This window comes from Cyanistes caeruleus, chromosome 6 (genome assembly GCF_971803275.1).
Source record: "Cyanistes caeruleus chromosome 6, bCyaCae1.hap1.1, whole genome shotgun sequence".
In the NCBI taxonomy this organism is placed as follows: domain Eukaryota; kingdom Metazoa; phylum Chordata; class Aves; order Passeriformes; family Paridae; genus Cyanistes; species Cyanistes caeruleus.
Genome location: NC_141706.1, coordinates 7,557,565 through 7,579,706, shown reverse-complemented (window position 1 = coordinate 7,579,706; position 22,142 = coordinate 7,557,565). Strand labels below are relative to the sequence as shown.

The window sequence follows — 22,142 nt, the reverse complement described above, 5'->3', positions numbered from 1 at the left end:
TGAAGCAGACAGAAGGAACATGGCATTGTATTGAAGGTTTGGTGGCATTAACAAAAACGCTACTTTTATGATCACAAAATCACTGAGGTGCTTCTGAAATATTTTTTAGCTCCTAGTCTGTCCTGTGTGGAATGGCTTCTGTTATTAGCAGTTATCTTTTATCATAAATATGTCTCTCAGGTCACCTAGACCTGCCAGGTATACACAATAACACCCTGTTTGGTGTTTAACAACAGCTGGAGGAGATGCTCATTGCTTTACTGTCACTAATTAGGTAATTGCTTCATCTGGGAGATATGTTGCTTATTTTTCAGGTGCTTGATATTTCAGGTGAGTTGACTTTAAACCCAGGTCACTTGAGTTCACTTTTTTAAACCATGGTTGAGTAAACAAGTTTGCAAGTATTGGTCCTATTTTTCATGACAAATTTCCCAATCAGGTTATTACTGACCTATGATTTAGGCAGAACATCAGTCTACTAAACAAATCCAGGTATATTTTTCAAATTTTAACTGTGGTATACTGTGAGTGAGCTTAGTTGATCAATCTTTGTAATTCTTAATATAAAAAGCATATTTAGGATTTAAAAAAAAAAAAGCTCTCCAAAACCTAAATTAACAAGAGATCTAGAATTTTAAATGTGTAGGAAATCGGTAACACTTTAGCTAAAGGCTGAAAAAATCCCAGTCTGATTAAAAAAGCACTGAAATCCCATGGTCTCCTGAAAATGCTGCATGCAGCTCTTCATCCCTGCGTCATTCCTGATCCTCTGACAAAGAAAAAATAAGCCTGATACTTGCACACACAGGTTGGAAAGGAGAAATATGAAAATAGGCACAAGCCCTCATGAGAATTGCAAACAGAAGAGTTCCTCTGGTCTGTGACACGCAGGACAAAGTGACGTGGCTGATGCTGCGCTTGGTGGCCTGTGAAGCCTGAGGTTGGTTGGTGAGACATCTTGCTGTGTTTAGCTGGGTCTTGTACCCCACTGGACAACAAAATAGACAGGGAAATTATTCATTATTCATTAAGGATCCCCAACTCCTTGTAAGGGAATGGCTGAGCCCTCCTGGTCGACTTGTAATTGACTTCAGGGCAATTAAAAGTGACTTAAACTGGGCCCCTACACCCAAATAATGATGGGCGATAAGAAAAATTGTGGCAAGTGAAGCTAAGCTAGAATGTGACTAAGCTAGAATGAGCATTTCCTAATTCCACAGGAAAATGTTTCACAATCCAGCCCCTTGCTCACACTAAAAACACAGAGGCTTTAACACCAGAAACTTCAGTGTGTTTGTGCAGTCCCTCAACAAATAAGAAAATTTTAATCCAAAGTCTCCATTGGAGCAGGATATATCTGTATGAAAGAACAAAATAACTTTTCTTTTGGGCACTTTTAAGCAGGGTTATGCTGTAATTTAGCAAAATTTGTCAGAGTTTGTGAGAGAGCAGAATAAACCAAAAGCCTTCACCCCAGCTGCAACCCAAATCATCCACATCCTTAAAACAGTTAAAATACACTTTAAAATGCAGAGAGATGGTCAAGCAGAATAAATGGGTATTTTATTTAATTATGATTGCACTGCTTGAAATACATTGGGGAAATGAATAATTAATATCTCATAAGACTGGCTAAATTTGGAGGGGAAAAAGTTCAAATATTTTCAAGGGCCTATAAATTAGTTTAAATAAAAAATGACTATATACTACTGTGATTTTCCTTCCCTCTCCTCACTCATCCTTCAATATATTTTGGGCATGCATTTTCTAAAAGTGCAAATATTCTAAAAGAAAACACAGTGGAAGAAATGTTTAAAATTGGAAAGAAACACAAGTGCCTTGCTTGCTCCATCAGGAAATGGAGTGTAAATTCTATGTGAGCAACACAGTGAAATTCTTCCCGCATTACATCAGTGATATCCCCCAAAAGATGGTGACAGTGTAAACAGAGGATGCTGTGTGCAAACCATGGAAGGGCTGTACACAGACATGTTCTGTGGATTCCTATCGTGCTGAGACAGGGTTATTTCTTTTTCCAAATTATTAAAAATATTTTTCTTTCTCTGTGTGGAGTAACTGTACTCAGCTTATTGAGGTGGGCAAGTGCAAAGTCACTTTGGCTTTCCACAAACCTAGCAGAAGATTTTACCCTTTTAACTTGCAATTTCTTGGGTGTGGCCTTCCATGTCTGCTGGCTGGTTTAGCACATCCCAGGTATGGCCAGAGATTGTTGCCCTGACAATTCACTGCTGCTGAATCAGACCTGTTGTCTTGGCAACTGCCTTCAGCTGGGAAACCATGAGTTAAAAACCAGAATCTTAACAGTGTGAGCTCTCCAAGGGTGGCCTCATCAACACTTGGGGCTCTTCTAAACCTTAACTTTTACAGGTGTGTTCTGTAAAGATGCAGCCCGAGGGCATGAAGGGGAATGTGGCATCAACAAGGGCTGACAGATGATTTACTGCAGTGGAGAGCTGCTGCCTCCTCCACAGCACAGGGAGGAGGGGGCAGATCTGACTCCTGGGCAGGGACTCCAGATCCCCTCAGAAGGATGCAGAAGGTGGAGTGGGAACACCAGGTGCCCTCTTGTGCCCTGTAGATGTCTGGTATATCATTAAATGATATAAAATGTCAAAGTCTCCCATCTGTTAAAATTTCTGTGCTGGGCAGAGCAGCCTTTTATAAGGTCCAGCACAGACACAGGTTTGCCAGCAGCAGGGCCTGACTCATGACTCTGCTTCCATGTGCTTGAGGATTATAAAAAAGAGGGAGAGAGATGTTTTACATGGGTTGGTAAGTGATAGATAAAGAGGGAATGGTTTTAAACTAAAAGAGGAGAGACTTAGATTGGATATCAGGAAGCAATTCTTTGCTGTGGGGGTGCTGAGGCTCTGGCACAGGTTGCCCAGAGAAGTCTGGGCTGCCCCATCCATGGAAGTGTTCAAGGCCAGGTTGAATGGGGCTTTGAGTAAACTTGCCTGCCCATGCCAGGGGCTTGGAACTAGATGATTTTAAGATCCCTTCCAACCCAAGCTTTTCTAGGGTTGCCAGCAGAGCTCTCAAAAAGAAGACAGAGCAAATGCAGTTTCTGGCCTTTCATGCACTCTGCACACTGTTTGATGGCACGTCCCAGTCCTGGGGCCACCCTGGTATAAGAGAAGATGACAGAGGACACAAAGAAATTTTCTTGTCCTTTGATGCACACATATTCAAAAAAGTTACAAATAGCCTAGCTGCTTCTAAAACAGTAGTGACAAAGTTGCTCACTCAGAATCACGTGAAATTAGCTCTGACATGAGAGTTTCACTGCAGGTGCTTTCCAGTGCAGAGCTGGACAGCTGCAAAACAGCATGAACCAGGAGTACTGAACATGGAAAATTCACAGTGAATGTGTGTGTCTGTGTGTGTTTATACTGAGCTTTGGCAATTCTGGTTTTACACTATGTACCAATGTGCTGAACTGATGAAGTTTCAGGAATTTGTGTAAGTCATAGAAAAATATTCCTGCTGTCTCCTGAGTCTGTGGCTGTTCTGAGGGTGTTTTTTTCTAGACTTGTGCTCTACCTGTGAGGGTGCAGCTGTGGGAACTGCAGAGGGTCTGTATGAGGGAATTCATGGGGTGATGGTGTAAAACAGAGATGCTGGGACAGAGAATGCAGGTAAAGCCACCAGGGTAAGGAGCAAAATACAAGAATGTGGGTAAAAGAGCCAAAAAACCACATCCAGCATCCTCTTGTGGAGGTTTAAACACAGCTTCCTCCCTGGGTCTGCTCCATCTCCAGGGCCTCAGTTTTTCACTTCTGCCACTTGTAAGCATCAGTAGAAATAAAGAAAATATCTCTTTTTAAGAACCGGCACTGCCAACTGAGTGAAACTTCTAAGCTTCCCTGACGCTTTGTCCCAGTAAATATGAAGTGATCTCTCCAAATTTATGCCAGATATCTGTCTTCTGCATTTGTGCTGAAAATATTTGTGGCCAGACAGACACTGTAGTATGAGCTTGAAAAGATAGTCATAGAAATGGAGAAAATTATAGTTGTTGGGAATAGAATAATAAAATCATAGAACAGTTTGGGTTGGAAGGGACCTTTAAAGTCTAGCTTATCTGATTCAAGCCTGCTGCAATGAGCACGGACATCTTGAACCAGATCAGGTTGCTCAGAGCCCTGTCCAACCTGGCCTTGAATGCTTCCAGGGATGTGGCAAATAAAATGTGACCACAACTAACCCCTGTAACAAATGTCTCAATGCAGACAGATGAGATATATTCCATATGAACCTGTAGAAATTGTTACCTGAGATGGAACAGGTTTTGCTGCTGTGCTTCTACCAGAGCCATCAACAATCTTGGCAGTTCTAGTTTCCTGCTGAAATTGAAATGTTTTGTGGGAATTGATTAGTTACTGCTAATAATCTTGACAGAATGCTGTCAAAACATGTTGTTTTGATTTCTATGGAATATAGGAAGCAAGTCAAAATGAATCACTGCTGCTTGAAACAGCACGTTTTGGCACTTTAAATTTAGTGTTCTCAATTCTTCATTACAATGAGTTCTTAGCAAAAAAAAAATAATAATAATTTGAAAATTCTGCAATAACAAATTTTTCCCAGTGGATTTCATCTCATATAGTTTTCTTTCCTTCTCAGCTTATATTTTAACCATATATCCAAGGCATATCAAAGAAAATTAAAAATGGAGATCACTGATGTGTGTAAACCCTTTATATGAATGTACTATTAGCTGCAGACTTAAAGACTTAAAATATATTGGATATTTTAACAGATGCTTAGGTTCAATATAATATGTTTACCACATTTAGGGGGGAAGAATAATAATCCCTTTTTAGTCACATCTACTGAAATTTTGGAGGGCATTCCTAGGAATGTGTTGTGCCTGAGATGCTGAGAAAGATTTTGATTCTGCTTTTCAGAGACACCAAGTTCATTTTTACTCTAGGAAAAGATTCTACAACAGACCTTCTCAAATGTGTTGCTGATTTCTTTATCAGGAAAATGTAGCCTGTTGTGACACAGGACCCCATCCCAGCTGTAGTTTCCTGCTATACTACAAGAGGATTCGTGAGATCTGAAAGGAAAACAAAGGGGTGGGGGGAATCTCCTTTTTTTTATTACAGTGCAATGTTTATTTTGTCATGAAATAGGTGCAGAGGAATGATACAATTAATATCGGAAGAGACGAGGGAGAATGGTAAAATCCACTTGGGGCTGGGAATGTGTGAGTAAAGTGCAGGGAACAGCTCAGGACCTGCACCCACAGACACACAGGATCTGGCACTTTTCAGACATCTAGGCAGCACCAGCCTGCAACTTTTAGAAGTTTGGTTGAGCTCAGAAGGTTCAGGCTCCCCTTGCTATTTTAGGAATTTCTTCCCCTGTTGCAGTCCCATGGTAAACCTTCCCCTGCTGCAGTAGCTGTGCTCAGCATCGGATTTCAGCAAAGACCTGGAAGTGTAACACAGGGGTCTTGGAACAGTGTGTGCACTGAACATCAACAAATGCTGGATTTTTCAAAACAGAAAGTGAAAAAGGAAATGATTTGGCTCATTCCACTGAGCTGAAGTCTGTGGAAGAAGATTGTTTATTCCTCTGGGCATGAGGAAGCATTTTGTGCAGATTTGCTTTAGACTTCTGAACAAAAATGACAGAACCACCTGGGTATCACTTCTTAAAAAAAATCTCAGTGAGAAATAAGAATTTATGGCAGCATTTAATTGTAACTATAAACAAGATTTATTCAGCAGCTTTACAGCCATTTGCCTTTTGAAGAGGTTTTTGTATCTGTAAACATCTCAATCTGTTTCTGTGAACCGTGAAGCTCACACAGCATTTCCAGACTTCTCATGAAGGGCAGCTGAGAAGAAGCCGAGCACAAAGATATTTAAAATATCACTGTGGCTTGTGCAGGAATTCTGCAAGCATGGCAGGGCAGGCATGTTATCAACATGCTGCCTGATGCTTAGCATGCAGAAAAATAAATCCAAACTCACTTGCTGCTGGCATATAATGAGTGAGGGAGCTATTTTGGCCCAAATATTTAACAAATACTCTGTATGCTGTATGCTATACTAAGGATTAGGATAACGTTTGTCATTGCAATCATAGCAGCCATTATTATTTATATTCTGGAATTGATTTTCCCAGTTTCACTTCATTGCTTGACAGCTTTACTTACCTTCTACTTCTCTGTATTGTTTTCTAGAGATGTAATGAGAATTGTGATTTTCTGGGTTAGTGTCAGTGTGAATTATTCTAAAGGAAATTTAGGTGTAGAAGCATAACTTTTTGGATATTGTAGTCTATCAGCTAAGTCAAGTTGCAAGGTGGGATGCAGGAAATTTGCTGTGCATAAAGTGGGAGGAAGAAATATTCTAAAATCCAATCTGCAGGTTAGGACAACCCTAATGGGTATTTTCTGCACATATTTAATACAAGGCTGTTTTAGAAACTAATGTAACATGGAATGCAATCTGCATTCCCTTCAAAATTAAGATGTTAGCACCTCTATCAATAGGGGATCAAATGAGAAGCCATATTGAAATATATCAAATATTTAATATCCGTATTTTGAATCTCCTCATGCCTTCAAACTCTCCTGCAGTGCTCCAGCTGCAGAAAAACTCACTTATTGTTCTAACTGAAACAAACAGCACTTTCTTTATGGGCAGATTGTGCTGCCAGAGAGTTTTTAGCTGGAGCATTTGCCCCTTTTCCTAGCAAAGTTGGTTTTAAAGAGTTGGTTGAGGCAAGCAATCATGCAGCTGGGTGCCTACTAGTTTATGGCAGACCTATCTGTAAAGTCCATTGAAACCCACAGTTCTGGTGTGGAGGGAGGAGCAGGGAAAGGAAGGATGGAAGGGTTTCTGTGGGGTCAAAAATTGTCACTGTTATCAGCTGCATTGAGTCCAGATCCTGGCATCTGGAAGGGGGTGTAATGGGCAACTTGTTTTATTTGGGATTCCAGGCAATTATTCTGAATATTAAAAAAAAAACATCACCCTCTTTGTGTCTAAGGCTGTTAAAAGCATCATTTTGTGCAAACCTCAGCTCAAGTAATTGAAAGGGGATTTTCTCCCCTCATGGTTTTCCCTTGGTATTTTCAGAAAGCATAATATTTGTGTATAAATACTTGCTCTCAAAGGATTTGTGTGGTTTGCCAAGGTCTGTTTTCCTCTCTTATTTAGGGGGAAAAAGAGAAAGCCCTACATATGATGAGCTTTTCCTCTCCTCCCAGTTCAGTGTGTCCTTAAGCCTCAAACTGTTTTATAGTACAAGAACTAGGAGTCAGAGCAGACCAAGCTAGTGGGAGACATGATCAAAACAAGGAAAAGGAAGTGGGTTTTCACACAGCAGGCAGCAGAGCTGCTTGCCAGAGAAAACTGTGGATGTGAAAGTTTGTCATATGGATCCAGGAAATACCCTGAACTGAAAATACTTGAAGGCTGAAAAGATAAGTATCACTTTTAATTTTTTATTTTTTATTAATTTCAATACATATATTTGCCTCATTAATTTTTTTCCTCTGTGTGTCCATGTTTGCTTGTGCTGCAGACAGGATGCTGAGCCCCTGGGTCTGAGGCTGCATGGCACTCTGCTGCTCTCCCTGCATTTCACACTCCTTAGTGTTTCCATGGCTTTTATGGAAACAGAATGACACCCCAGAGGTAGCTGCACGCCAGCATGTGCTGATGTAATCCCTCTGGGATGAAAGGAGCTCTTTAAGTAAGCACAAAGTCATGTTCTAACCTAGCACTTGTGATGAGACAGTGAAATGATTTACAGGCCAATAAATGTGAGTAACTTTCGGCTAGCAGTTCTCTTGCAGCTATCCACACTTCAAGCAAACAAGCATTACTCTCTGTAGCTCATAAATTCCTACTGGAATAATAATTGAAAGTGATAAGGCTCTTACCTGGAAATCTCTGTATGGACAATAGAAGCTGCTTGTTTCCCAGACAAAAAGAAGGAGCCATTCAAGCCATCAAGTTGGGGAAGAAACACAAATAGCAGGGACAGAGAGGGATTCTCTAGTGCTGGATAATCCATCTCCTTTCTAGATCCTTGTGGGCTTTTTACATCCCTCCATGTGCTCCTTCACTTCTGCCTGATTATTCCAGTATCAGCAAGAAATGGTCACCAGCAGGAGGTACCACTTGTCCCACAGACAACTTTTCCCTCTCTGCCCCCTCGCTTTGCAGTCTGGCTTCAGACCAGAAGGATGCTGACTTTGTTGTTCAGGGCAATTCCAATGGAATTTGACAGCCCTGGATTTGGAGAGAAAGGAATTACAGCACTGCTCAGAGTCCAGCAGGACAAAGTCTGCAAGGCTCTGCTCCCATTTGTGGTTATTTCCCACTCATCCAAATACTTGTCATGGAAGTACTTTTGTCTTAAATCTCTGTGATTAACTACATGAGCCATGTATAGACAAAATGGGTTTATGATTACACAGAGCCTGGCTTTGCTTTCCTTTCTCTTCCATATAAATAGGGATGAGTGCAAGCAGGCCTGAAATAGTTCTTCCCTCATCTTGAGCTCACATTGTGGCTGAAAAGTACCCAGGCACCTCTTTGACCACCATCTGCTTTTGGTTTGAGTTATTAGTGATACTTAATCAACAGGTGTGTTTGCCTGACAAAGTATGAGCACACTCTATGCACAAATTGCTTATCAAAAAAAAAATTAGGGAACACATAAAAAATTAGGGAACATGCCTGACTGGATAGGCAGGAGGATTGCTTGTTTATCTCAGGTGTTTCTCTTAGGGGACTTTGTGGAGGAGGACCAAATTCTGGTCTCTTCACAGGGTTTGGTGGGCTTTATGGCATGTTATTCTTGCTTCTCTGGAGTAGAAGGATGCATCCTGAGGAGATTTTGGGATACCAAATATTAATCACTACTGAATATTTAAATAGAAAGAAGAGTAGATAAATACAGTGCACAGAAAGAGTATGAGAAGTAGAAGAGAAGCAGCTCAAAAAGGTAAGAATATTTGTCAACTCTTCTGGAGGTTGATGCATGGGGGACATCTCAATCCATCACAGTAGTGCTCCAACAACAGGGAGAGGGGTAACACCTGAGCCCTGAAAATGCAAAAAGGTGAACTGTCTTTCTCTTAAAGACAAGTTCAAAAAAGCCAAAAGGAAATTAGTATAATTTAAAAGCCAAGAGGAAATTAGTATAATATTTCCTCTTCTGTTCCACAGTGATTGTAGGTCTTCAAAATGCTTCTCTTGCTTAGTGGGCAGGAAAATACCAGGAAATGTCTAATAATAACAAGACTTCTATACCAAGCCTAGACATAGATGCGTTAGTTTTATCTATGCTTTTGTTATTTTAACATGGTAACTTTTGAAGGGACAAGAAATCTCAGCTGTGGCGTCGGGTTCTGTTGCCCTCCATGCTTTGAGAACAGCCAGGCACAAAGGTTTCTCTAACAGATCCGTGCTCTGGGGGGAGAGGAACAAAAAATAAGAATTGCAAAGTTATATGAGCGTAGTGTGTGTATTTGCACGTTCTTATACCTCTGTGAGAACACCAGAAAAATCTGCATTTATATCATTTGTCAGGGTCGTGGCACAGCCCTTGCATCAGAGGCCAGCAAGTTAATAAACTTCTGAATCCCAGCCCGTGGGTCTTTCCCTTCTTGTCTCTGTTACAGGAGGGCAGAAAGCTGGACCAAATAATAGAAATCTGCTCCTTGGTGCTCACTGCAGCTGTTACAGGACAGGTACTTCCCACATGTGGACAGTGATGGGATGTGTTGTGTTGCTGCAGAATCTCTGCCAGCATTTAGCTCATGTGCTTCCCTCAGGAATAATAAGAAATTAAAAGCTGTGATGCCAGTAGGACTGTGGGTCAAAAAATCAGGTTTTCTTCAGCATGTGAGGGCATTTTCCTTGTGCTGCTAAAGGCTGGCTAAAGGAAAAAGCCTAATTTTTGGAAGGCCAGGCAGTCTTGAAAAGTTGCCTGCTTTTGCTTTTATATTTCAACACAAATTTCTCTTTGGCAAATATTTATTTGGTGTTTTCAAACACTACCTACACTTCAAATGCACCAAAGATTTGAGTAAATTACTGGAAAAATACCATGTTATTGATCAAATTTGTGCTATGTTAGTGTTGCAATTGGGTGCATTCAGGTAAAACTGGGAAGAAATTGAATACCTCCTATGATAGTAGTTTAAGAGCCTCCTCTCTTGGCATTAAAAACAAATCTAATTCCCAAACTGTCTTTACCACCCTTTAATGCTGCTGATTTAGTTCCTAGAGAAAAGATTATTTTTACCTTGAGAGTGGGGAAGGAAGATTTGTTTTTTAAAATTTCACTACTTTTGAAATTAAAATATCAGACAGATCTCACTATGTCAGCAGAGAGAGCTGAGAGTTATTTTGAAGAATACACAAAAAAATTAGGCTTTTTTAATGAAAGGATGGAAGTATGTATGTATGTTCTCACAAAAGTAACCTGCTGCTGTCTTGATGCCATCCAATGAATCTCAATGTAAAATTTAGGCTCACTTCTCCGTCACCTGAGAGCAAAGCTCTGAGTTTCGTGTGTCTAAAATCCTGCCTAGGCCTGGCTGAGAGAACTTTGAGCAGATGGGGGAGACTGGAGGGGCTCTTCTCTGATGGAGAACCACTGAAGAATGTGAGTTCTGGCAAAAAGATGTAATAAAATGCAATGTTTCCATAATAGCAAAGGTGGGGGTGCAGCCAGTGTCCCAGAAGAGCTGCTGGCATAGACACAGCTGTGAGCTGGTTCCTGAGCAGCCATCCCTGCTTTGTGCCTCTGGAGTTCAGCTCAAATAACTGCCCACACAAGTGTGAGCATCGAGATGCTTGGGTTCTCCTCTTAGCTCTTCAAGCTTAAATAAACACAGTTTATTATTCATTTATTATTATTTTTTTATTATTATTACACATTCTTGAACACTGTGCTCTGTGGGACAGAGTGATGCTTGTGTTTACAGGTGGATTGGTGGTTACTGTCTGTCATTGCTGAAATTTAACTCATTTTCTCCACACAAAAATTCATGTGTGCTACTTCATTTGCATTAAGCATTGCAGACAGCCATGGAAATGACCCTTTTTAATTTGCTAGTCAACTCCAGTAAACCTAAGCTGGCAAAACAGCTGCTCTCTAGCTTGATAGCAATGAGAATTTCACAAATTCTACAGTAAAGTTTATCCCAGTGCTTTTCCCTTGGTTACAAAACACATGCATTCAGGCATTTGCTAGTAGAGAGAAGCAGGAGGAGCTGAAGCATAGCTGTTCATGTTCAGGGCAGCAAATCAAGGACAAAAACTTTTGAAATACAGCTGGTGTCACCAGGCATGGAAAGAGGCTGCAATGTTGTAGGGAGCAAAGATGTAGGACCAGCTCACCACAGCAAGCAAATGGGTTTCTGACCTGGTTTCTGATTGTAAATTATCACAAATTATATATTATCAAATATAAATAAATCATAAATGACAGAAATGTTTCTGCCCTTAAAGCATGTGATTTAGGGTATTCCTGGTGTATTTAATCCCTGATTTCAGTGTTTTCTAGACAAAAGGCAATATATAGCAGCTGAGTACCTGTCTCTTCTGAAGTAACACAGATATTTATCGTAGGGCTGTAGCAGCCAAATGCTCTTAGGGCTGACCATGCTTTGTCATGCTCCTTAAATTAATCCCAGCTGAACTGGTCAAGGCCAACACTATTTCTTGGAAGCAGCTGAGTGGGTGAGTCTTTCTTTAGCTGAAGAGGAAGAAGAAAGCACACATCTGCTCTGCAAGTAAACATTTATTTCAGCTTGAGCTTTGGGATATTAATCTTTTGTTTGAGTTGTGGCCTGACCACAGTCACTTTGTGTTACTGATCTGATGGGCATGGGTGGTTGACAAGTATAATTTATATAGCTGAGAAATATTTGTGGAAAAATAGGGAAAGGAGACTTTTGTAAGAAAATGTAGCTAGGTAGCTCTTTTACCCTGTATCTCTGAGGGTGCTGTGATGTCAAGGAATATTTTTGATGCTCAGGTTGGTGTGTAAGCTGCAGCCCAAGTTCTAAATTGAGCTACCTGCCCTAAATATATCCCTCAAAAATGAGAGGGGGATTGGCTGTGGGGATGAACAGTTCTATAGAACAGTTCATATTTTCAGAATGGCTGTGATGTTGGGTTATATCCACTTTCAGAAATTGTGTGCAATCTCTCGGAGAACACAAAATTAAGAAATATTGTCTTATACCATAGTATTAATTGTAAAAATACTTAAGCAGTGAAAGTTGTCAAAGAAAACATACCATTTTTCCAGACAAGGTATTGCTGTACTTAGATGTTCCAAATTTTTGTGAACTTATTTCTTACATCTTTTAGAAACTGATTTATCTAAAGAAGGTCTCTCCCCGCTTTCATCTTAATTTCTCTTTGCTCGGGGAAGCTATTTTTATTTCACTGTGAAATAAATTTGTTCAGATCTTTATTTTTATCAGAGACTGATGTTGGTAAATAAGTACAGGCAGCTTCCAAGCAATTTCTATTTCTGGTTATCTAACAGGTATTACTTAACTGAGATAGAAAAGCACTGCTAAGAGGGAAGTACTTCACATGTAAAAGAGTGTTTGCAGCTTATATCAGAGATTTGGTAATTTCTGCTCAGTGTATTTTAGTGCTTTCTCTCTGTTGAGCTGTATGAAGCATAGAAAATTCCTCCAACTGTTAAACATTGCAATGCTGATGCTTATGAATCAGCAGTGGGTTTTTGTGCTGTGCACTCATGTGGCAAAAAGCCTGTAGTGAGGTCTGCAAGAGCTGAACTTGTGATTAATGGCTCTTGCAACTGGAGCAGGGCTGTGGATGACATTACAACAGCATGGTAATGCTGCATGCAGGTCCTGTAGTGTGCTGGAAACCAGCATAGCAAACAGCATTTTCTCATCCAGTGCTGGAAGTGCTGGAAAAGCTGCCCTTAGCAGGAGGGTGGAAGGCTGGGAATACATGCTAAGGTGTGATGATTTGCATCCCTGAGGCAGGAAAGAAGTTTCAGGAAAAGCTGGCACGTCTTGATTTTTTAGGAAAATGTATTTTCTTGACTTTTGTGACTTTGAAGCTCCAGTTATGAATCTATGCAACATTTCAGGGTGTTTTTATAGCTGCTCATCCAAGAAACATCTGTCTTTAAAGGCACTCTGATGTTCTAGCCTGTGGTCATTATCAAGTGGCACTTTGCAGAGCTTGATGGTGACTCAGAAAGTTTCCCTTAGAAGGTTTCAACCATCTGCTACCTGCCCAACAGCAAGGCTGTGGGAGGATCAAGAAGAATTTATCCTCTTGCACCTGGTAGTGCAGAAAGAGGGATATGAGGTGGCTGCTGCCTTGTGCAGGTGGCTGGTTGGATGGAGAGGAAAGATGCAGGAGAGGTGTCAGCAGCTGATGGGGAAATGAGAATGGGTGTTTTGTATTTCTGAGTTTTTCTGGCAATAGAATTACAGTGGATTACACAGAAGGGCAAGGCAGGAGTGGGAGTAAAGGCAACAGGGAGAGGATGATAAATAGCTGAAGACAGGCGAGAAAAACAGATGTTGAAACAAACAGGGAGAGATAAAATTAAAACTATTTATTTGCAGGTATTCCCTGGTATCTTCCTGGCTATATTGTGTGCTTTTTGTTTGTTTTGCTTTGTTTTTGCGCTGCAGAAACTGAGTTGGCTTTGCTCCCTGTCTGATCAGAGGTGTCTCATGCTCCCACACATCCCTGGGCACAGACCCTGTCCTGTCCCTTGCCCAGTGCAGCAGCCCTTGTTTAGCTCCTGTTGGAGTGACACCCCTGGCTGCCAAACTGCAGCTGGGAATTAGCTTCACATTCAAAAAAGAGAAAAGGTATGTGGGAATGTGTCACTTTAAAACATTGAAATGTTATTTAAAATCTTCATAACAAAGTAATGCATTGCAGGAGATGGTCAAATCAGTTTTCAGCTCTGTATATCTTCTGCAGTTTGGCTATAATTTTTTTTAATAATCAGTCTGAAGTGAAAACCTGCCCAATCCAGATATCCATTCTTTCTTTGTATTCTTAGAACCAGACCCCTATAAACATGATACTTTTGCTGATGTTTGCTGATCTCTTCTCTTACAAAATCAAATTCTCTAATTATTTCTTCAGCTACCAGAGTCAATTTTTAGCATCAGAAATCATATTGTCTCTGTCAATATTACTAGGTCAAGAAACAAGTTATTCCTTTTATCTTGTCTCTTTGTTTTGGGATATAAATGTAAAATAGGCTGCCAGTTATTTTTCTAGATTATAACATCTTTGGCTCTGATGAATCAAAAACACACTGTTGTATCTGTCTCAAAGGATTTGAAATTGTACATTGAGGTCAAATTTCAGTACTTAGTGAAACTATTTTATTTTCTGTAAACACCAGTGGTGTTTTTCTTTGAATAGAGCTGCAGCTTCTATGTACTTGCAGCAATTTGCCTTTTAGTCCTTTTGTGCTAATAAGGTAACTTAAAGTTAGGTATTTTCCTCTCAAATTGAGATACAGCTGGAGTGGGAATGTGAGTACAGAGCTGTGTGGGACGCTACAGATTGCTTTTGTACATGGCATCCTTGAGCCTGACTCAATGCTCCTCTCTTTTTGGTCTAGTTGCCTTACATTTGCTAGCTAAATTTAAATTCTGCCCTGTTTCTCGGGGTCTTCACTAGGATCTGAGCCATTGCAGAGGGTATAAAAAGCCCACAAAAAAAGCCACCTTTCAGTTCACTGTAATTTCCAGTGTGAACTGAGTCAAGATGAAGGAGAATGCTCTCCCAAACAGACAGGGAAGCCACTTCATCCAAACTACACATGAGCACACACAAAGGAAGCCAAAGCATACATATGGGAGGGAAACAAGCTTCATTCCTGGTGGAAACAACATGGTTTTGTAGGCAAATGGGACTTAGTGTGGCTGTGCACGTTTTACTACCTTCGAAGGACATTGGGAGCTTTAATGTTGGAAAGACTGAAAGATGCAATACATAAAATGTTAATGATAGAAGGGGAGCAGGTGTGTTTTTTCTCTCTTAGTAATTCATAATTAATGTTTACAAGGTTGGAGAATGTAGGGGGTTTTGTTTGGGTTTTTTGCCTCCCTTTTTAACTTGGGGAATTTCAGAGCACAGTTAACAATGGGTTTTCCATTCCAGTGAGCAAGCTGTTCTGGGCTCCCAAGCTACAGCTTTTAGCCCATTAGGTTGAACTCTGCTAGAGTGATGGATGCTGCAACCACCATTCAGTTGGCAGTCTGGTGTGTCTCCATGCTTAATTAGTCAGGAAAATCAGCTTGAAAGGCAGCAGTTGCCTTGACAGAAGCACTGAGCGGGGTTGGTTTTCTTGTGTTGGGGTTTTCATGCAGTAAATGTTTGGCTCCCAGGGGGTGGCAGTTGTCTGGAGCCTGGAGCAGAGGAGGTTAGAAGGGGGTGTGAGCACTTAGCCAAGAGGTGTGGGAAGTCCTCAGAGTAAAGAGCAAACGGGATTTGGTTCTGTTGGCACAAGCCTACCAACCTCAGGGCAGGATTTCAAGAGAATGTTGGAGATGGGCATGTTGCACTCTGACCTTGTGTTCTGAGCAGCTGAGTGCCCACCTTACCCCAGCACACAAACTAGCTGTGAGGTAACACTGTAATTGCATAAGATGATGATTTTTAATATTCTCAGTACACTCTTGGGCCAGACACCAGCTGGTTCTGGTAAGTTTGGCTTCATAGGGAACGTGTCCAAATCGTGAATCATTTAGAGACGACCATATCCTGTGCCCACCTACTCCTTGGCTGCTTTTCAGGAAAGACTGGTCTGTCCCAGCCTCTGCCAGCTGAATGTTGGCTCTGATGACAAGAAGCTGTGCTGACAGTGGCTCTCCTTGCAGATAAAGCATTGTTCTGGGCTGCATTGGAAGGAATGTCCCCAAGCAGACCAGGAGAGGTGTTTATCTTCACCTGTGTGGCCCTGGCCAGGCAGGACCCAGGGTGCTGGATCCAGCTCTAAGGGATTCCTCGGTAGCTGTCTCTGGCTGTGACTGCAGGCTCTCTGCTTTTATGTGCCTTGCAGTGGTCAGTGCTGCTCACACCTGGCTGGAGAAGCATGTGATTGCTTTGCAGGGCTCTGTTTTCTGGCTAGTTCTTGTTCTTTGATCTTCATTCCTTACCTGTCTGCATTTCAGTTCTCCCATAGAGACTTTCAGCAAGCGCCACAGGGCTCAAGCTCAGCTGGTGTAAATTGTTGCTCTCCTGCATTTTGGTTTTAAGAAAACCAAACCCCATTTTAAAAAAACGCTTTCCCCATCCCAGTCCCTGTGTGGACTACTTGCTGCTAAATTTGAGGTGGCAGGAGGCACATCTGCAGCATAAACAAGACAACAGATTTAACAACCACACTAATTAAAGCAGCTCTTCCAGTGATGTCTGTCTAAATTGCACTCTCGGGTAATTAACTCTTTATTGTTATTATGCTTTTTCCAAAGCATCTCCTCAAATAGAGGACTTCCTTCTGCCCATGTTTTTCAAGAATAATATTCTCATGGATCAACAGAAACAGTTTTACATCCATGCTATAACAGAAAATCTCCTGTTATTAATCAGGTTTGGGATTTATTATTTTTGGGGGGGTCCTGTTATTTTACCAGCTTTTGGGCTGGTCTCCAGCAACATCTTCATACACCAGAACATGGCTATTTGTAAGATCACCTTACTGTGAGCTGTTGTGAGTGGCTATGAAGAGACAAGTGGTTTATGCCTGAGATAACAAAGCTTCTGTCTTTTGGGTTCTTTGCCTTGATCCTCAATTTTTATCAGGTCCTAGTCCCAGGTGTCTCTTTCCATCAGGGTTTGGCTGCACTGCAAGCACACTTGAGCTGCTTGCTTGCTTTCAGCCATTCACAGCCACACTATTAAGAGCAATATGCTGAAACTTTGAGCAAAAGCCTTTTTGGCTAAGGCTAGCTCCTAAATTCTTCAGGACCTCAAGGCAATTTTAGTAATTGGTACTAGAAACACTCATGTCAAGGCAGAGAGCCTGACACCTTCTGCCAGAAAACATCTGAATAGCACCACACGTGAAAAGAGCCGAAAGGCTGTGTAGTCCAGCACGCTGTTTTGAAACAAGGAAAATGGCTTGTGGCAATGCTAGACTGGAGCAAAGAAAAGCTGTGAAGCTGTCACAGGCAACAAAAGATGGTCAGGCAATGGACTTCCCCGAGTGTGTGCCTTGGAAGGGCTGCTGGAAGTGACAGCTATAAAGCCACGCTGTTTGGTGGCAGCTTGAATAAATTCTGTTTGCTTCTCAGGCAAAAGGTGGCCTTGTCACAGTTATAAAAGCTGACACAAGCAGTTCACAGGGAATCAGCAAGACAACTGCAAACAGAGCAACAGCAGAAAATACCCAGAGTAGCAGGAGAGGCAATTCCTTTAGACAATATTGGATAGATATTTGATATTGACCTCTAGTGCAGGGAACAGGAACAGCCTGCAGACAGATGCCAGGTTTGCAAACAGACTTCAGTAATTCCAAAATCATAAATTTTCAACACTTTGGTTCTGCTGAATCAGCTCCTGGAGAAAACCAGTCTGTCTCCTGTGCCCAAAACAAACTGCTTAAATGTTCATTGCTCACAGCAGGAGCTGCCTGAAAGCAAGGCTTTGAACTGAAACGAATTCTTTCTTATCTTTTTTGTACAAATTTAACTTACAATCCTATGTGTTGTGCATGGATGTTGTATACCACAGCCTGTCAATATTGTCACCCTTTATCAGGGCAAGCCTTTTAAGCACAAATAAAAACTCTCACTGCAAAGAACTCAGCTTCCCCATAGATCTCTTCAGCTTTAGCTTGGCTGTGGCTTGGAAGGATTTGCAGGAACAGTCTAATAATCTTTTTTTCCCCAGTATCCAATAATTTTTGCAACATTCTGTGTTGTAGAAATGCTGAACTCCTATAAAAAATTGCTTTCCTATAGAACCAGGAAAAAAAAATCCCACACTTTTTAAATACAAAGTGTTGTGTTAAATTTTAGAGCATTTGTTAATTTTATTTCCTTTTCTACCATTTAATGAAAAGTCAGGAATGGGACAGTATTAGTTTGACAGGTATATTTCTCTGTGTGCTGTTCTCCTAAGGCAAAGAATTTTCAAGCATGCTGGAGAAAAATAATGTCTTCCTCATTAAAAATTCACTTTTATTTCCAATTATTGAGACCTTTCTGGTGTTTGCTTTCATCTTATAACAAGAAGTCCAGAAGCCAATCTATTTTTTTGCAGTTCCATCCCTAGGTTTTTGTTTATCACTCTAAGATACAAGACTGGATAATGGCAGTTAAGAACCTTTATCAGAGGGGGATGTACAGAAATTTCTGGGAGGCAGCTACACCCTAATGTGCTCAAAGACAAATTCCACTTTGCTGTAAGAATGAGGGAAGATGCTTCAGTAATCCCTGCTGTCAGCCCAGCCTCCAAAAGGGGACAAATATCGCCATCTTCAGGTTACTGTTCTGTATGGAAAGGAGAGAAATATTCAGCTATAGATAATTAAAAAATAAAATACCTTAAATTCTGCTTAAAAGGCTCTGATTGAATACAGAAATAAAGTTTCTGCAATAGAGAACCTGATTTCTCTGTTGCTGCTCCCTCTTTTTATAAAGAAAAAAAATACATTGGTACACAGCATTTGTCAGGCTGTCAGAAATCCTATTGCAATAGTAAGTGCAAAATTATTTTGTTAAATAAAAGTAAAAAAATCCAAGTGATATTTTATACATATGTCTTAATTTTAAGACAGCCTAACTACCATTTTGGCCTTCATCTAAAAATTCTGCATTCACTTTTACAGTTGTTATCATGTAATTTTGTGTGTTTTGACTGTACAAGATGATTCTCTTTTGAGAGTCGTAACTGCGTATAAATCTACTATGTCAAGAACCAAACACACCAAATAAAATTATGATTCTACTTTTTATCACCCTGACACTGATCTATTACACACAAATTAGGGGTGGTTTGCTAAAGGTCCAAGCTGCCAGGACAGAGGAATGTAGTCTGAAATATATTCCAAATTCTTTAATTATTTAAATTACCAAGATCTAGGTGAGCAAATGGAAAACTGTTACATTCTAGCACTTAAATTGCTTGTAATTTCAGCATAATGTTGGTGGGGTTGTAGTCCAGCAGGATTTCACAACACTTCAAAGGCAAGCTTGCAGTGCTTGTTTCCAGATGAAGCTAAAAGATCACCTGGCAGTGATTTTCCAACTCTTTCTTATGTTCTTGACCTGGTTGCTGCCTTTCTGATTAACTCTGAACCTGTTGCTGAGTGCCTGTGTTTGACCTTCTTTGCCCATAAAAAAGGTGATTTGCTGCCTGAAATGCATAAATGACAGGAGCTAGTATGTGCTGAATGCAGAAACAGGTCAATTTTACAGTGGAACAGCTTCTCTCCTTCCCTGTGCTCTGCATTCCTCACAATGGATAACTACTGTGATATTTATTTTTTTAATTTTTTTTTTTAATGGAGAATGGATTTCTTCAATATCCTATTTAGTGGTATCATTTCTACTTGAAAAAAAAAAAGGAGGGGGTAGACAGAAACAGAAGCCCTAGAAGTCCTGATTTCTGAAGGTTTAGGGCTGTTTCAGGTCACAGTAGAGGTCTGACTAGTGCACTAATATTTTCTGACAGCCTCTGGGAGAAGATGCAAAGAGCACATGTGTGAGAAGCAGCCAAGAATATTTCACCACCCATTTTTTCCACTCAGGTCATCAAGTCTGCTAATGAAAGAGCAATGCAGACATATTCATGTATTTATATTCACACACACAAGACTTTGGTTAAAGAAATAGCTCAGCTGTGCCAAGAATCAATGTCATGGCATGCAATTTAAAGGAAAACACTGGTGCTTAATGGCAGGTGACTGTAAGTGTGAATATCATCTTACAAACGAGCAGGGCTGGCTGGGCTGCAGCACCAGCTGGTTCTGGGGCACACTGGGAGCTCCCTGTGTGTTCTGGATTCACCCAGCAGGCAGCTAAATAAAACAGCCACTGGCAGTGGGTGGGGGAGACAACTTGGCAAAAACAGGTAGAACTCATGAGCTGAGATGGATTTTAATAGGACAGAAAAGGAAGGGAAAATAATAATAATAATAAATGAATGCACAAAGAAGTGATGCACAATGCAATTGCACACTGAACTCAACTCCCCTCAGATTTATTGTTTATATTGTTTATATGCTATGGGACATCTCTTTGGCCAGTTTGGGTCAGCTGTGCCCCTTCCCATCTCCTCATGCCCTCAGCTTCCTTGCTGGCAGAAGCTGAAAAGTCCTTGGCTTGCTGTAATCTCAGTTTATCAACACCTGAAACATCAGAGCTCTATCAACATTATTCTCACCCTATACCCAAAAGGCAGCCTGGACCAGCTACTGGGAGGAAAATTAGCTCACAAAAAATCAGGACAGCATGGTCCATATTGGAACTCTTTTTATCTCAAAGTATGTGAAGGAGAGCCTTGGAAGAGTTCAAAAGCTGTGTGCAATGGCACTTGGGGATATGGTTCAGTGGTGAGCACGGTGGTGTTGGGTTTATGGTTGAACTCAGTTTTCTTGGAGGCCTTTTCCATCTTCAGAGACTCTTTGATTTTTTATTTCTTTTTGTGAGTGCCTGGAAAGAGAATGGAACAGCTTCTGAGTGAAAGCTCTGGCTTTTGAGCTTGCCATCCTAGATATGACTGAGTCTCTGTGGCTATTTGTCTCAGGAGAGGCACAGCTAAGATTACAGCCATGCCTGTGAAGATATGACCCAGTTCTCCCCTATAGTCCCTCCTTTTTTGCTCCTAAAAATCAGAGTGAAACAGAATTGGCTCATGGTAATGAAACAACAAATCTGCTGTAATCTGTAAGAAACTAAACTAAAAGGATCAGGCCCTTTGGTTTCAATGTTCTTCCTTTCTGTCCTGTCAGGGCAAATTGTGAGTCCTCTACTGCTCTTGGATGCTGCCCTCTAGATGGCAAATATTGTGATTTAGTGCTAAACTGCTGGGCCTGAGAATTTATATATCAACAGTAAGGATGTTTAAAAAAAACACCATAGTTTAAAAATTAATTTTGATGCTTTAATTTGTTCCTATATTTTTGAACATTTGAGAGGTTCTGGTTTTTAAGCTTTCCTCCAAAAGCCTGATGGCAGAATGCTTTATAGGAAAGTGCACCCTCTTAAGCCCTCATTTAAGGAAAAAGGTTAAGCATCCTGAGAATCTGCATAAATATGTTGTTGTCTAAGCTTGTAATTTTCATAAGCTTCCCCTTTTCCCTTTAAAGAAAATGACACATACTCCTCAGAACATCTCTGTTCTAGTTAGAGCTGACACAGCTCTTAGATGTGTTTCCACCTTCTTGGTTCCTCTGCTTGAAGACTGCAGGGGCTTAAGGGCTTGTACTGAGGGTCAGAGGGTTTGGCTTAAGCTCGTGGTCTGTTCCAGCCCTCCCTGCTGCCTGGGTCATGTCCTGTGGATGTTTGCTCCAGACTCAGCGAGGAGCAAAGCCCTGAGCAAAGCTTGGTTGTTCCTTGTTCTGAGACTCCTGCTTTCTGGCAAGGCAGGTGCTGCTGAGCTCTACCTTTGTGGTGAGATTTCCAGCCCAGAGGTGTTTTTCTTCCTGCAGAAGGGTATGTAGCTGGAATTACAGCCCTCTGAGAAAGGCCCCCTGAGAGCATCAGCTGTGCACAGAGGCAGGAGGGGAGGGAGCTGAGTGTGCACTGCTATTGAAACTCATTCCAAGCCACTCACTTTGCATTTTCTTTTTCTTGCCAAATTATAGATCAAAGTACAGGCCTGAATATGCATGTTAGGAGACAGCACTCAGATAACTTCTCCTTAATTATGTTACAGCCCCTTACTGCATTCAGACGTAATTGTCAATTTCATTAGAGTTAATTGTTGCAATTTTAATGTCACTATCAAAGTGAAGTATCCTGGCTGTAAGAAGCAGCTCTCATCCTCTTTTGTGTAATGGCCCACGTGTTACTACACGCCCAAGACTGAGACTTGGCCGTATTTCTGAAAGACAGATTTGATTTTAACAACAAACCATCGGGGGATGCTCTGAGCCTC

At 41.0% G+C, this 22,142-nt stretch overlaps 1 protein-coding gene across 10 annotated transcripts in view; it reads left to right on the top strand.

Moving 5' to 3' along the window:
• TUB (TUB bipartite transcription factor) overlaps window positions 1–22,142 on the top strand; it is a 146,532-nt gene that overhangs the window by 15,898 nt on the left and 108,492 nt on the right. Inside the window, exon 1 of one of the 10 annotated variants that reach the window (XM_086894373.1) lies at window positions 11,574–11,800. The exons of 7 other annotated variants lie outside the window; for them this stretch is intronic. Coding sequence is in view for 1 of the 3 variants with exons in the window: in XM_086894367.1 (XP_086750493.1) it covers window positions 11,680–11,747 (68 nt within the window). In the remaining 2 variants the exon portion in view is untranslated. Of the gene's footprint in view, window positions 1–11,573; window positions 11,801–22,142 lie in introns of those variants that run through there. 2 more of the 10 variants (XM_086894367.1, XM_086894374.1) reach the window with 2 other exon arrangements.